Source organism: Chlorocebus sabaeus, chromosome 16 (genome assembly GCF_047675955.1).
Source record: "Chlorocebus sabaeus isolate Y175 chromosome 16, mChlSab1.0.hap1, whole genome shotgun sequence".
Taxonomy (NCBI): domain Eukaryota; kingdom Metazoa; phylum Chordata; class Mammalia; order Primates; family Cercopithecidae; genus Chlorocebus; species Chlorocebus sabaeus.
Window position 1 is genome coordinate 67,112,535 of NC_132919.1, and position 16,856 is coordinate 67,129,390.

The 16,856-nt window shown below is 41.9% G+C and overlaps 1 protein-coding gene across 1 annotated transcript; it reads left to right on the forward strand.

The window, feature by feature from the left end:
• Positions 1–761: 761 nt before the first annotated feature.
• CCDC43 (coiled-coil domain containing 43) lies at positions 762–14,785 on the forward strand. Its single transcript, XM_008012398.3, has 5 exons — positions 762–1,022; positions 6,958–7,045; positions 8,797–8,932; positions 10,554–10,612; positions 12,869–14,785. Exons 1-5 carry the CDS (start codon positions 813–815, stop codon positions 13,054–13,056), a joined length of 681 nt encoding a protein of 226 aa, XP_008010589.2. The 5' UTR covers positions 762–812; the 3' UTR covers positions 13,057–14,785.
• The last annotated feature ends 2,071 nt before the right edge of the window (positions 14,786–16,856 follow it).

A 16,856-nucleotide genomic window follows, 5' to 3' on the forward strand; every position in this document is an offset into this window, starting at 1 on the left:
TGACCTCAGGTGATCCACCCGCCTCGGCCTCCCAAACTGCTGGGATTACAGGCTTGAGCCACGGCCCGGCCTGTCTCGTTATCTTTAAAATGTGGACAATAAAAGCATCTCCCCACAGGGCTGTAGGGAGGATTACAGGAGATAATGCATGAAAAGCTCTTGGCACAGTGCCTGGCAGAGGGTGGGGTAGGCTCCCAAAGAATAGTCCCTTGCATGCGTTGCATCAATGAGTGAATGGAAGAAATGACTTGAGGTTGACTGTTTATTTACTGAATGCCTACCATGGAATGAGGGAAGGTTTTCTGCAACCTTTACTTTGACGGGGAAGGGCTTGTAGGGGTGAAGGTGGTAGCCGTCGGTAGCGACGAGGGTATTCCGGGCGGTCAGGAGGTTCCTGCTAGACAACTGTGTGGGAGTGGGCGGCTAGCATCCCCTGAGTGCGCGGGGAAGGCAGCTCGGTCGGATGGAGGAAGCGCTGGAATCCACGCTGAGCTCCAGTCCTGGGTAGTTATTAGCCGCGTGACTTTGGCCAAATTACTGAACCTCTCTCAACTTCCCGAACTGTAGAATGAGTCTGTTAAGAATACTCACACGCCAAGGATCTTGTGAGATCACGCGACCGCAGGTATGCGAAGACTCGCTTCATCCAGAAAGCACAAAACTCTCAAGCCAGCCGGCACTGGCCGCCTGGGATGCGCTCTCTGCACAAACGGCCCTGGGCTCCCTCTTCAGGCATGCGCCGTGGACCTGCGGCGCGGCCCGTCAGGCAGTGCGGTAGGCGCCCCAGGGGCTGGCAGGACCCTGACCCCAAGATGGCGGCGCCCAGCGAAGTGGCCGCGGTATCCCCTGGCGAAGGCGATGGCGGAGGCGGAGGCGGCAGCTTTGGCTCCTGGCTGGACGGACGGTTGGAGGCACTGGGAGTGGACCGAGCCGTTTACGGAGCCTACATCTTGGGTGTCCTGCGGGAGGAGGAGGAAGAAGAGAAGCTGGACGCTCTTCAGGGGATCCTCTCTGCTTTCCTGGTGAGTAGCCTGGACACATTCCTACAGCCTCTGGCCAGCATCTGAGGACCTGTCAGTACTTTGCACCCACCGTCCCCTACCGGGTATCCCAGAGGCTCAGTGGTCTCACCTGGGAGAGGTATACTCCTCTGCTATCTGGGCGGCGGGGGAAGGAGGTTGCTCCCCAACCAGGTGTGGGAAGCCTGAAAGCTGCAGGTACTACAGAGAGGAAGGGCTTTCACATATTCTTGGGGACAAGGCCCTCTCCGATGCTTGTGAGTGAGCCCAGGAGGGTTCTTCCGAAGGCATTGAGATGTCATAATGGGAATGTTATCATAAATATCTGACGACCAATTATATTTCCATCCGTTTACAGTGTTCACTGGGGGTATTAAAATGCTCTTGGCAGGTCTGTGCCTATTACAAGGCAGTTCCCAGGGCCGTCCCATGACAAAAGCCTGCAGGAAGTGCCCTTTTGATTCTTATTTGGATGTAGGAGTCCGTAAAAGGTAAGCTGGTGGTAGAAGTCTTTTCATGCCCACGCAGAACTGAAGCAAACGTCGTGCTTGATCCATTACGGTATTTACAGTAATCATTGGTGGTGGGAAGGAGGGTATGAGAGAGATCAGAGCTTTAACGAAGAGAGATAAACTCAGTCGTTAGCCTATTAGAAGCAAGGTATTCAGAAATGTGTACTTTAAGCTATATTTACATAGTAAGTCACCCAGATGTCCACTTTTTCAACCTATCATTTCTGCTGCCTTCATCTTCACTTCCCACACCTCCAGCGTACACACTTATTAGACTGGTTATTACAGATTAAATTGGTTGCAGGTGCTACCTGTGGCTGTCTAACAAATTGTTTCCTTTTAAATACAAGCTTAAAAATAAAATTTACTTGAATCATCACTAAATGCTGTAGAAGCTAGAGTTGTCTCTGCATTCATGGATTAGAGGAGATCCTGGATACCTGACTGCTACTGTGAGAGCCACCTGTCTGTCCATCAAAGGCTTTATCCTCTGGCATTTATTACAATGAACAGGTTAGGAAAATGGGTTCTTTGTTATTCTCAAAATGAATTTTGAGAGGCTAGTAATAAAGAGAATCAAAATGTACTATGAGATGGGCACAGTGGCTCATGCTTGTAATCTCACCACTTTGGGAGGCTGAGGCAGGTGGATTGCTTGAGGCCAAGATTTCCAGGCCAGACTGGGCAACACAGCAAGACCCTGTCTCTACAAAAAAATTTAAAAAATTAGCCGGGTATGGTGGTGCATACCTGTAGTCCCAGCTACTCAGGAGTCTGAAGTGGGAGGATCACTTGAACCTAGGAGGTTGTGGCTGCAGTGAGCTGTGATTGTGCCACTGCACTCCAGCTTGGGTGACAGAGTAAGACCTTGTCAATTTTTTTTTCTCAAAGAAAAGAATTACTATAAATATATATAGATATAAATATACATATACATACCTCATTTTTTTTTAAAGGGTAGAAGGCAGAAAACATTTTCAAATCCAAAAGTGTTTCGTGAAAGCGGAAACAAGTGCTAGGAAAAAATCACTCACATTTGGTGGAAGCAGTTCATAGATTGGGTACATGGTTGAAACATAACACTAGTGCAGCTGTCCCAGATTCTTCTGGCAGTAACCCATTTGAGTTCCAGAGCCTCTTCTGGCAAGATTGGCTTATAAATGGGAAAACTTTAACACAGCTTGTGAGGCAGCTCGGAAGTTCACTGGAAATACAAGACAGTGGAATCAATTCTTTTTTTGGACCACAACATTACAGATTACAGGGGGAAAGAGTAGGAGGCAAGCAATTTAAGTTAGTTTTTATTTACGGCTGGGAAGTTTCTAAACACTCCATGAAGCTGTTGAAATAACTTTGATACTTCTTGGTACCAGCTTACTCCTGACCTCAAGTGATCCACCCACCTCAGTCTTCCAAAGTTCTGGAACTATAGGCGTGAGCCACCATGCCCAGCCATGCCTGGCTAATTAAAAAAAAAATTTTTTTTTTGTAGAGACAGGGTTTTGCCATGTTACCCAGGGTGGTCTTATGCTCCTGGACCCAAGAGATCCTCCTGCCTTGGCCTCCCAAAGTGCTGGGATTACAGATGTGAGCCTCTGTGCTTGACTTGGGCTAGGATTTAATATGAGAAATTAAGAAGTTTGTTAGCAATAATCTGAGGTAAAATTCAAGAACAGATCAAGAAGCTGATCAGTCCATCATTGTTTGGAGCTGTTTCTGTTGATAAAGGTAAACATTAGTTTTCCTTTTTTTTTTAAGAGACAGAATCTCACTCTGTTATAGTAATGTGATTATAACTCACTGTACCCTTGAATGACTGGACTCAAGCAATCCTCCCCCCCATCAGCCTCCCAAGTTGCTAGGACTACAGGCACCTGCCATCACATATCATGCCTGGCTCACTTTTTTTTTATGTTTTATGTTTTATTTTTTGAGACACAGTCTCACTCTGTCACCCAGGCTGGAGTGCAGTGGCAAGATCTCGGCTCACTGTAACTTCTCCTCCTGGGTTCAAGTGATTCTCAGCCTCCCGAGTAGCTGCGATTACAGGCATACGCCACCATGCCTGGCTAATTTTTGTATTTTTAGTAGAAATGGGGTTTCACCATGTTGACCAGGCTGGTCTCAAACTCCTGACCTCAAGTGATCCACCCACCTCAGTCTTCCAAAGTTCTGGGACTATAGGCGTGAGCCACCATGCCCAGCCATGCCTGGCTAATTAAAAAAAAATTTTTTTTTTTTGTAGAGACAGGGTTTTGCCGTGTTACCCAGGGTGGTCTTATGCTCCTGGACTCAAGAGATCCTCCTGCCTTGGCCTCCCAAAGTGCTGGGATTACAGATGTGAGCCTCTGTGCTTGACTTGGGCTAGGATTTAATATGAGAAATTAAGAAGTTTGTTAGCAATAATCTGAGGTAAAATTCAAGAACAGTGGCATATAGTTAGGAACAAATAAACAGTAAACAAAAGCTTTCTATCGTCCTTCTCTTCAACAGTACTTGTATTGGTTGATTGATTGATTTATCAAATTTTTATTGATGGATTACTGTATGCCAGGCACTGCCCTAAGTGCTTGGGGCACTTCAAGGAATAAAACAGATAGAAATTCCTGCCCTCATGTGGTTACATTCTAGCACAGAAAAGCATTACTAGTAAACTATATAGTATGTTACAAAGTGATAAGTGCTAGGGAAAAAGGAGTATTGTAAGTAGGATAAACTTTCCTCTTAGTGCCTTGAACATAGCGGACACCTTCTGTGTAAATAAATGAAGGAATGGATGATTGAACTACTTTGATTTGGATGAGGAGACTGAGGAAATAAACCACTTTGTCCTCTGAGAGTTCTTGTTCTCTTTTGCCTCTCTGCTGCTCCTTTTCCTGACATTCTTTTTCTTTTGGTGGGGGATTTTAAAAGAACTGTACCACTTTCTCATCCTTTTTTCTTTTTCTCTTCCTTCGCTTTTTTTGCTGGTGGGGTTTGGGGAAAACCCATGAACTATTGAAACTCTGGACCAAGTAAGTTCTGTGTGTCTAGCATATATGCTAAAAGGATGCAGGGTAGAGGAAGAAATCCTTTGTTGGGTACAAAATAAGGATATACATAATAAGTCTGTGTTCTGACTCTCCACTTTTCTTTGGGAGATGGTATATATAATGGTTAAAAACATGGGTTCAGCCAGGCGCGGTGGCTCACACCTGTAATCCCAGCACTTTGGGAGGCCAAGGTGGGCGGATCATGAGGTCAGGAGATCAAGACCATCCTGGCTAACATGGTGAAACCCTGTCTATACTGAAAATACAAAAAATTACCCGGGCATGGTGGTGGGCACCTGTAGTCCCAACTGTTCAGAAGGCTGAGGCAGGATAATGGCGTGAACTTGGGAGGCAGAGCTTGCATTGAACCAAGATTGCGCCACTGCGCTCCAGCTTGGGCAGCAGAGTGAGACTCCGTCTCAAAAAAAAAAAAAAAAAAAGAACATGGGCTCTAAGCCAAACTGCTGGGGTTCAAATTGTGTTTAATCCATTATTACTTGTAAGACCTTGGGCAAGGTAATTAACCTCTGTGCTTTGGTTTCTTCTTCTGTAAATTGAAAGTAAAACTTAATGGCATTATTTTAAGAATTTAGAGTTCTCATGTAAAGCTTTTAGAACAGTGCCTGGCACATGGTAGGTGCTTAATAAATGTGAACGCTGACAGCTTGCCCTGAGAGGCAGAACGTGAAGGTGGGGAATGCAGCCGTAATGAAGATGGAGGGAAGTGCTCGTGTTTATTAGATGCCTGCTCTTTGACAAGTAGGGTAGGCATATATATACATTTTCATTTATCCTCAGTAAAATCCTGGGAGAATGTGAAGATCACAAAGTTAAGAAACTTCCTCACAGATCCAGGATCTGAACTTAAGTATCTCTAACACTAAAGACAAGATTTTTGTTATGCCATGCTGAGGAGGGAGATTGGTTGGTACACAGAATATGTATGCTTCTCTAAAATGGACAGCGGGAAGGCTGGACAAGAGACCATTTCCTCATGTAACTCCTCTTTATTATATGTCAGCAAGCTAATGGATATGATCTAGCATGAAAGTTGATAACCTTAGGGAAGGTTCTGGATTGTATACATCAGCCAAGGAATATTTCACAGAAGAGTTTTGACTTAGGGAACAGGTTTTTGCTCCAAAAGAATTGGAGGTGGATGGGAAAAGGGAAGATTGTTGATCAAAGGGTACAAAATTGCAGTTAGACAGAAGGAATATAGTGATCTGTTACATAGAATGGTGAGTATAATAAGTAATAATCAACTGGATATGGTGGCTCAGGCCTGTAATCCCAGCACTTTGGGGGGCCAAGATGGGAGGATTGCTTGAGGTCAGGAGTTGGAGACCAGTCTGGGTAAGATAGTGAGACCCCATCTCTTAAAAAAAACAACAAACAAACACTCAATTAGCCAGGTGTGGTAGCACATGCTTGCAGTCCTAGCTACTTGAGAGGCTGAGGCACGAGGATTGCTTGAGCCCAGGAGTTTGAGGTTACAGTGAGCTGTGATTGCACCACTGCACTCCAACCTGGGTAACAGAGTGAGACCCTGTCTCTAAAAAGTAATAATAATAAATAAAAAATAATGCATTGTATACTTCAAAATTACTAAAAGAGTACATTTCAAATGTTTTCTTTCTTTTTTTTTTTGAGACGGAGTTTCACTCTGTCTCCCAGGCTGGAGTGCAGTGGCACGATCTCGGCTCACTGCAAGCTCTGCCTCCTGAGTTCAAGTTATTCTTGTGCCTCAGCCTCCTGAGTATTGTGATTACAGGCATGTGCCACCACACCCGGCTAATTTTTGTATTTTTACTAGAGATGGGGTTTCACCACGTTGGCCAGGCTGGTCTCAAACTCCCAGCTTCAAGTGATCCACCCTCCTCAGTCTCCCAAAGTGCTGAGATTACAGGTGTGAGCCACTGCACCCAGCCTTAAATGTTTTCATCACCCCAAAAATGAGAAATATGTGAGGTAATAGATCTGTTAGTTAGCTTGATTTAATTATTCTACAATGTGAACATATATTGAGACATCACAGGGTACCCTACATATATATGTAATATATACAGTTATTATTTGTCAATTAAAAATAAAATAAATAAAATATTTTAGCAGAGAATAAGGAAGGCTGCCCTGAGTTGGTATGAATCTTCCCTTGGAGCTTATCAGGATGGAGTGGCTGTTCTTGATGTAGGAGGTGTGGGTTCTGGGACACACAAGCAGGATTAATTCTGTGTCCAGAGCCTCAGAAAAGAAACATACTCTATTGTGGCTCCCAGACTCTTTCATAATTTCACAGCAAGGAGAGCTGTGCTTTCTTCATAGGCTTTTTTGAGGTTGTTATTGTTTTTGAGGGCTCCTTCAGGAAATTAATTGGTCTGCTTTTCCAACTAGGAAGAAGATTCCCTCCTTACTATCTGCAAGGAGATTGTGGAACGATGGTCAGAAACTCAGAATGTTGTCACCAAAGTGAAAAAAGAAGGTAGAGTCAGAGTTTCTATGTTTAACCTCCAGAGCATTTTCCGGCAGCCTTGACTGTATAGCTGTTAGGGACAGATATTTTCATTTTCCCCTTGGATGCTCATTTTCCCAAAGATAGTGCACACTGGCAAACACCCAGCAGCCTGTGTTGACTCTTTACTGAACACTGGCTTCCTTTTCTTTTTTTGTATTTTTCCATTTCAACTGACCACAGTTATCTTCATTGTATCTTTTCACTTTTTGTTTTTCATCTTCTTTCCACTGCTTCTTGTAGATTTGCATTGCAGGTATAGAGTCAACTATATTTTTACCACTTCCTACTTTTTTCATGTTGTCTCTTTTTTTGAGACAGAGTCTTGCTGTGTCACCCAGGCTGGAGTGCAATGGTGTAATCTCAGTTCACTGTAACTGCTGCCTCCCAGGTTCAAGCGATTCTCATGCCTCAGCCTCGTGAGTACCTGGGACTACAGGCGCATGCCACCATGCCTGGCTAAATTTTGTGTTTTTAGTAGAGATGGGGGTTTCACCATGTTGACCAGGGTGGTCTTGAACTCCTGACCTCGTGTGATCCACCCACCTCAGCCTCCCAAAGTGCTGAGATTACAGGCGTGAGCTACTGCGCCCTGCCTCATGTTGTCATTTCATAACACAAATTATGGTTGGTATTTGGCTTTATTCAGCTAAACACTTTATCCTTTAAAATGGAAAAGAAATGGGCGAATATACTCACCGCTAGGATGGTAGGTTAGCTACAGAAAACTCAAAACATAAAAGCCAAATCTGGAAAGATTCTGAACTCTGTACACTGTTGGTTCTCAGTTTGGGCTGTATATTAGAATCACTTAATGTACCTGGGTTAGGTCCCAGGCATTTGTATTTTTTAAAAGCTCCTATAGGTGATTCTAATGTGCAGCCAAGTGTGAGAACTACTATTTTACACCATTGCTTCCTTTTCTTGAGAATGGAGAACTTACTAGTTGATTTTATTTTATGGTATGGCAAAATATTCTTTTTTTTTTTTTAATTTTTTTTTTTTTTGAGACGGAGTATCGCTCTGTCGCCCAGGCTGGAGTGCAGTGGCGCAATCTCGGCTCACTGCAAGCTCCGCCTCCCGGGTTCACGCCATTCTCCTACCTCAGCCTCCCGAGTAGCTGGGACTACAGGCGCCCGCCACTGCGCCCGGCTAATTTTTTTCTATTTTTTAGTAGAGACGGGGTTTCACCATGGTCTCGATCTCCTGACCTTGTGATCCGCCCGCCTCGGCCTCCCAAAGTGCTGGGATTACAGGCGTGAGCCACCGCGCCCGGCCAAAATATTCTTAATCTAAGAATTCTACCTGGCATAATCAGAAACATAAATGGGACCAGCTTAAGTTGATTTTAGATTCCTGCTTAGGTTTTTGAGATGCCAGGGGGAGGAAGTTGAGTGTTTAGAGGCTTAGTTTTCTGTGGTTCTAATGCAGTGCTTTTCAACCTTTTTTTTTTTTTTTTTTTTTTAAGGCAGCAGAACTTCAGTATATAAAACAAGTAAAATCAGGGCTGCTCTGATTGAAGATGGATACAAAGCTTGGCCTGCATGGCCTTTCCTTTCCTTTCTCAATGGCCCTGAGCCATGTCTTTTGAACTGCGGGGCTCTAAGGAGGCAGCAGATACCAATGTCTTTAGTACAAGTGCTGCCTGTGTGGACTAGTGGTTCAGTGAGCTTGTTCTCTCTCATACATCCTTGTTCTTCCTTCCTTCCACCACCTCCCAGATGAAGTACAGGCCATTGCCACCCTAATTGAGAAGCAGGCACAAATTGTGGTAAAGCCAAGGATGGTGTCAGAAGAGGAGAAGCAGAGAAAAGCTGCCCTCCTGGCCCAGTATGCTGATGTGACAGATGAAGAGGAATATCCTTTCTGGAGTCTCGGTACCATTCCCTAAAGCTCAAGCCAGACATATTTGTGAGTTTACAGTGACCTTTAGCAAGTTGCTAATCCTCCTCTGTAGCTTAATTTTCCCCTCTAAAATGGCAGTAATCTATAGCCCTTTGTGGGTATGTGGAGTGATACTGGATTAGTTGATACTGGACTTATATTTTTCAACACACAATCAGTATATTCCTGAAAACTATGGTGTAAAACAAATAATGTCTTAATAGTTCATTTATATTGTGCTTTCAGAAAATACAATATAGCTGTAATTCTTTATATTCGTATAATACTTTTCTATACAGTGTAGTATAATCCATCTTTATGTTCTTTCCCAGTCATTAAGGGAACTGAGACACCAACAGATGAATGGGTGATCAGAGGCATTCAGAAGATTAGTGGCAAAACCAGGACTAGAACCTGGGTATTTTTGGGTGAAAGATTCTCTAAATTTAGAGCAGTTTGACTCTTTTCTTTCTTATGTGACCAGGTAGTTAAAAGTAAGGCTGAACCCCTAAAGCAATACCAGAATAAATCTGGAATTTGGGAACTGTGCAAAAAGAAAGTGTTGCCAGTAGGGGCAGGTTTAGTTCCCTGTGAATTTCATACTTATTTAGGAAATGCTTTGCTTACTGAGCCTACTTGAAGTATGTGGCATATTATGCAGCGGACATCATACCAGAAATGTCAGCTGTGTAATCACTAGTTTTAGGAAAGAATTCTTGGGCTCTTTGGAGCCAGTTTCTCTCCTTTTATTTATTTATTTATTTTTATTATTATTATTTTTTTAATCTTTTTTGAGATGGAGTCTCACTCTGTCACCTAGGCTGGAGTGCAGTGGCACAATCTTGGCTCATTGCAACCTCTACCTCCCGGGTTCAAGCTATTCTCCTACCTCAGCCTCCAGAGTAGCTGGGACTATAGGCGCGTGCCACCACACACAGCTAATTTTTCGTATTTTTAGTAGAGACAGGGTTTCACCATGTTAGCCAGGCTGGTCTCAATCTCCTGACCTCATGATCTGCCTGCCTCGCCCTCCCAAAGTGCTGGGATTACAAGCGTGAGCCACCATGCCCAGCCTCTCTTCTGAGTTTTTCTTATGAGTTTTCTTGCCAGGGTTGGCAGATCTATGGTTCTGGTGACATAATTTCTCATCTTGGGCTAGAAAAGAAATTTTAAAGCAGTAGTTCTCCTGGAGGACTTGTTAAAAAACAGATTGCTGGGTTTCACTCACAATTTAGTAGGTTTGGCATAGGTCCCAAGAATGTGTATTTCTAATACATTCCTGGGGGTTTTGTGAACCACACTTTGAGAACCACTGTTTAGAGGTCATCTGGCTTCCAGGTAATGTGGCAATCCACCCAGACCACTTAAGTTTCTTTTCAGCCTCCAAGAAAAGGACCTTATGGAAGATACATCAATCTTTCCTAAGTTGAGGTTTCCAAAAATGAATCTCCTGGGTTTATCGCCATATCCCTGAGAATGTGCTCCCTCCATTCAGTGTGCTTTTCCTACTTACCAGTCTATTGAATGTTTTCTAATGTTAGGTTGGGATGTGCCAACTGTTGTTTTCCATCTGACTTTCCTTAACATCACTTACTGAAGCAGATGAGAAGGATGATTCAGGTGCTACCACAATGAACATTGGTTCTGACAAACGTATCCTTCTGGGTCCCTCCCCATGTGTTTCTCCATAGAGTCCTCTTGAGATCAGTTTTTATTTTGCAGTCATTGCTGGCAGCTCCCTTTTACCTTCAGGAACATATGTCATGCTAGCATTGGAAGCCCCATTCCTAGGACAGTCCTAGATAGTCAGTTTAGCAAGAACTTTCCCCAGAGAAAACACGTTAACAAGTACTGTAAAGGGATTAGTTTGGAGGAAGGATTTCTAAGGGAAAATAAAAATCTGTACTTCCTGTATATAGGAATATAGCTCTGAGTTGCCCAGCATTATGGAGAAAATTAAAATAATATTGAGGTCAGGCATGATGGCTTACACCTGTAGTCCTGGCACTTTAGGAAGCCGAGATGGGTAGATCGTTTGAGCCCAGGAGTTCGAGACCAGCCTGGGCAACATGGTGAAACCCTGTCTCTACTTAAAAAAAAATACAAAACATTAGCAAGGTGTGGTGGCACGTGCCTGAGGCTGAGTTGGGAGAATCACCTGAGCCCAGGAAGTCAAGGCTGCAGTGAGCCAAGATCTTGCCACTGCACTCTGGCCTGGGATATGGGAGTGAGACTGTGTCTCAAAAAATAATAAAATAATGTTGAAATTTTCTCTTTTTCCTCAAAAACCTTATGATTTGTCAGATAATACAAACACTAAACACTTTTTTTTTCTTTTTTTTGAGACAGAGTCTTGCTCTGTTGCCCAGGCTGGAGTGCAGTGGTGCGATCTCGGCTCACTGCAGCCTCCACTTCCTGGGTTAAAGTGATTCTTCTGCCTCAGCCTCCTGAGTAGCTGGGACTACAGGTGCGCGCCACCGTGACTGGCTAATTTTTGTATTTTTAGTAGAGACGAGGTTTCGCCATGTTAGCCAGGATGTTCTTCATCTCCTTGACCTTGTGATCTGCCCGCCTCAGCCTCCCAAAGTACCGGGATTACAGGCGTGAGCCACCGTACCCGGCCCACAAACACCAAACACTTTAAGCTAAAAATATGGACATATTGAAACATTTGTGCTGATGGCTGGGCACAAGGGCTCACACTTATAATCCCAGCACTTTGGGAGGCCAAGGTGGGAGGATCACTTGAGTCCAGGAGTTCAAGACCAGCCTGGCAGCATAGTGAGACCCTGTCTCTACAAGGAAAAAGATATATATATTAAAAATTAGCCAGGCTTTGTGGTACACATCTGTACTCCTAGCTACTCAGGAGAAAACCTTATCTAGTATTAACAGGTTTTGTTTTTAAAATTTTAAGAAATAAAGGGTAAAGTTTTTAGCATTTCCCCTATTACTTACATGGTCAAAAGGAAAATCCCAATCACTTCTAGTTACAAAATGTGCCATGTTTTGGTGGTGTGGGCAATCAGATTATTATAGTTGATGACTGTTGTTAAACTCATTTTCTTTTTTTTTTGAGATGGAGTCTCACTGTGTCACCAGGTTGGAGTGCAGTGGCGTGATCTCGGCTCACTGCAACCTCCGCCTCTCAGGTTCAAGCGATTCTGCCTTAGCCTCCCGAGTAGCTGGGACTACAGATGTGTGCCACCATACCTGGCTAATTGTTTGTGTTTTTAGTAGAGACCTGTTAGCCAGGATGGTCTCGATCTCCTGACCTCATGATCTACCAGCCTCAGCCTCCCAACGTGCTGGGATTACAGGTGTGAGCCACTGCGCCCAGCCTAAACTCATTTTCTATATCTCATAAATCCAGTGTTTATGGTTATTAGAATGTGGTTTTCACTTCAACTTTAGTAGTCTAGGAACAAAAGCAAACTGATAAAGTTTAATAAGGTTAAACATCTTATTTAACTCTTTTCAGGCATTTTAACAGTGCCAAGTACATAAACATTTAGCCAGTTACATTACTACTCTGTTCACCAAAACTAGCCTTGATTCTCTAATATTCTGCCATTGAATGATAAAAGTACTTATTCTATAATGAAATTTCATTTCAATGAAATATTTTGTTTTCTTAATTTTTTGTTTCTTTGATAAAATATTTTAAAATTCATATTTAGATAAATCTGAATAACAGTTTTATTCCAAAGGACATTTCAAAACTTTTGTAATACAACTTTAGGATTTCTCTGTTAGACCAAGGATAAACATAAGGGTTTTTTTTTAAAAGACTAGGAATAGGTAAAGACCATTCAGGACTCAGCAGGTGGAGAGAGGATAAGTATAATGAAGAAAGACAGCAGATGTGATCTGTGTGATCTGTACCCTAATCCCTTAACTCACCTGTAGTTCTGTTCCGAAACACCAATGTGGAAGATGTCCTTAATGCCCGAAAACTGGAGCGAGACTCACTTCGGGATGAGTCCCAAAGGAAGAAGGAACAGGACAAGCTGCAGAGGGAGAGAGACAAACTAGCCAAGCAGGAGCGCAAGGAAAAGGAAAAGAAAAGAACACAGAGAGGGGAGCGAAAGCGATAACCTTGGCCTACTCTATTCTTCCCCTCCATGAACTTATTATCAAAGGGAGAACTGGTTGTGTATTTAAGAGAAATGAGAGTGCATTGCAAAGTAGTTTTCCAAGGCATTTCCCCTATTGTTTACATGGTCAAAAGGAAAATCACAATCACTTCTAATTACAAAATGTGCTATGTTTTGGTGGGGTGGGCAATCAGATTATTATAGTTGATAACTGTACCAAAGATCTGGAATGGGGGCCACCTTTATATTTTAATACTGAAGTCCTGTGCTCCTTTTGGCCACTTTAAAAAGTCTTCCCTCACCTTGGATAAATAGCAGGAGGATTCATAAAGCTAACAGTTTTCATCCTGAAGGAGAAGAAACATAATCAGTCCCTCCCTGAGATAAAATGTGGGCATGCACATTGCTTTGGAGGCAGTATTCAGCTGTTAAGTATTGTTTTATGGCTGAAATAGAAAGCTAATGAAGAGCCCTACCTGGATCCATATTTTATGTTAACATGGCAGCAGAACTAGGAAAATGGGAAGAAATTATTTGGCGGGTGTTCTAGATCTGATTTTTTTTTTTTTTAAGTTTCAGCCTATGGGAGGAAAAGAGGTATCTTTTAAAATAGAGATAGTTACATGTTTTCCCTCATCTAGGCTGTGTCCCTATTGGGTGCAAGGATATCATTGTTGGCTAGATTCATTTTGTATAATCATGTATCCTCTTGAGTGCTGGTAGATATTTTAATCCTGATTTTTCTCCTAAAACATGAGTATTAAGAAATTGTAATTCCTGGTTTAGAGAAACTGGAGAAATCACCCTTTTAAGGAAGAAACACTGGAAATCTCTGCTAACACCAAGATATTTAAGAGTGTACATAGTAGGTGCTCAACAAATTTATTGAATGAATGAGTGAATGGAAAAACTGGGAGAATCAAAAGTGAGCAGAAGCTCTCCATTTCTACTTCTGTCACAAACCACATTAAATTGTAAACAAGGCCCTTCTCCACTTGACTTCAGGCAGCAGATTGTCTAGAAGCTAAGGATGGCAATTTCTCTGACAAGACAAAGTAGATAGTTTATACCAGGGGTTGGCAAACTACTGCCCACGGGCCGAATTTGGCCCAGTCTGTTTTTGTATGGTGCAAACTAAAAATGATTTTTACTTTTTTTTTTTTTTTGAGACAGAGTCTTGCTCTGTTGCCCAGGCTGGAGTGCAGTGGCGCAATATCAGCTCACTGCAGGCTCCGCCTCCTGGGTTCACACCATTCTCCTGCCTCAGCCTCCCAAATAGCTGGGACTACAGGCACCCACCACCACACCCGGCTAATTTTTTTGTATTTGTAGTAGAGACGGGGTTTCACTGTGTTAGCCAGGATGGTCTCGATCTCCTGACCTCGTGATCCACCCCCGCCTTGGCCTCCCAAAGTGCTGGGATTACAGGCATGAGCCACCGCGCCTGGCCGATTTTTACATTTTTAAAGAGTTATAAAAGAAAAAATAATGTGGTCTGTAAAACCTAAAATATTTACTACCTGGCCTGTTGGAGGAAAAGTTTGCCAATCTCTGTTTTATACCATTAACTATGAAATTAACAAAAACTTTTACCTTTGTGCAGAAGGTTAAGAAAAAAAGCATGGTTAAGGAAAAGGAGATGTGTTACCTGTTTATGCACTCCTATAACCGTGGCATTGCAAAAAATAAAAATAACCACCTTTAAAAAAATAAATCTTATTTAAATTGCTGTCTTCTGACTTATTTTGATTCCTTCTACTTACCCATGGAAATGAAATATGTGTGAGTAGTTACTTAGGAATGCGATTTTTATTTTATGCTTTGTTTAGATTAGCCCTATAACTTATATTCCACTAATGGAATCTCTTCCTGGAATCCATAAATTCTCTTTCTCAATTTTCCCTTTTGTGAAGTAGGAATTAGATCAGAAAGATTAGCATGTTTTTTGGAACATCAGGAAACTGGCTTTGAAGTCCTTTGAAGTACTATTACAGTCTTAGTCCTTTATGTGGTGGTAGCGATAGGGTATGATAGAGCCTATTTTAATTTAGTAATCCTTATTTTGGGATTTTGGGTTGTTCTCACCTTGATTTTTGTCACTGAAGTAGTCAGGTTATATCCACGGTCCCCTGAAGGGTACTTGTTTCAATTTGTTAGTAGTCAGTTCTTTCTTCTGGGACTCTACTATGTATGTCACAGTTAAGTATACTCTCAAACTAATGCTTAAACAGAAAAAAGAGGATCAACTCATTAGGCTTTGAGTTTAGTTATCCACTTGACTCAGGTGCTAATAAATCCATTACATTTAAAATGTTCAGTATTGCAAAGGGCAAATTTTGTTTGTTTGTTTTTTGAGACAGATCACTCTGTCACCCAGTCTGGAGTGCAGTGGCGCCATCTTGGCTCACTGCAACCTCCACTTTGCAGGTTCAAGCGATTCTCCTGCCTCAGCCTCCCGAGTAGCTGAGACTACAGGCAAGCACCACCACACCCAGCTAATTTTTTGTATTTTTAGTAGAGATGGGGTTTCACCGTGTTAGCCAGGATGGTCTCGATCTCCTGACCTCGTGATCCACCTGCCTCAGCCTCCCAAAGTGTTGGGATTACAGGCGTGAACCACTGCGCCCCGCTGCAAAGGGCAAATTTTAAACAACCATATCTTCTATGGTAAGACTGAGTTTTAGGCCAGATTTTGGATTTCAGGCATAAATTCTCAACCCTCTAAAACTTTATAGTAGCAGATTATTCAAGTGAGAAGGACACTGATAACAACTCAAGGTAATTTTGCTTTTTCCATTAAAAAGAATGAGTACACCAAGTTCTTTTGGATTAGAAATGGCGGGAGCATCAGTTTTATCAGTTTCACTGCAAATTTTGTAAAAGTTTTGTAATGTTTTCATAGGTTGTAATTCAGAAGTACAATGTTTTCATAGGTTGTAATTCAGAAATACAAGTACATAAGAACCATCTGTTAGAGGATATGCCATTGAAAGGGACACCAACTAATTTAAAAATTATCTATTGGGTGATATGATTAACAATATTTAAAAGACTTTTGTTAAGTGTTTGGTTCTTATTAATGGACTGGTATTTCATTTCTGACCGGTATCATGTAAAAGCTTCCCTAAAATTTTTATTCTGGTTTACCTGGATTAGCATAAAGATAGAGCAAAAATTTCATCTTTGAAAGAGATCAGGTTAGCTCCATGGATATCTGGATGGCATTGATTTATAAACCAACATTATTACTTGTGTGTTAATAGTGAAATCTAAAACAGTATAAGTTCTTAAATTCATTTAACTTTCTGATATGAGTGACTCTTAAGGTTAGAAACTAATATAAATTTAGAAAAATGAAACCAAATGTTTTCAACAAAGTAATTTATTTTTTTCCTGAGACCAAATTCAGTACAGTATTTGTTTTTATAACATCCAACATGTCTTATGTTAAACTTAACCACTTTCTATGCAGTGACTGTGGTGAGATGATCTATTTTATTTGACTACCCTCAATGTAATTCATTTGGGTAGTTCTAAGGCATACCAGTGTTCAAAATGTTTCTCCCTACAGTTACTCCTGCATTCTCAATCAGTTTCTTCTGCACATCATCTAAAGAAAATTTATGTGGTATGATTACACTCTTTTTTTTTTAATACCAGAATTTCTAAAACTAAGGAAAACACTAACATTTAAAAATCAGTGTTTCTAGTCAAGGATATTTCAATTAAATTTCATCAGTACATTATAGTTTAACTCATGCTAGAAATGTTAAAACCCAAGATCTTCTGAGTCACATAAT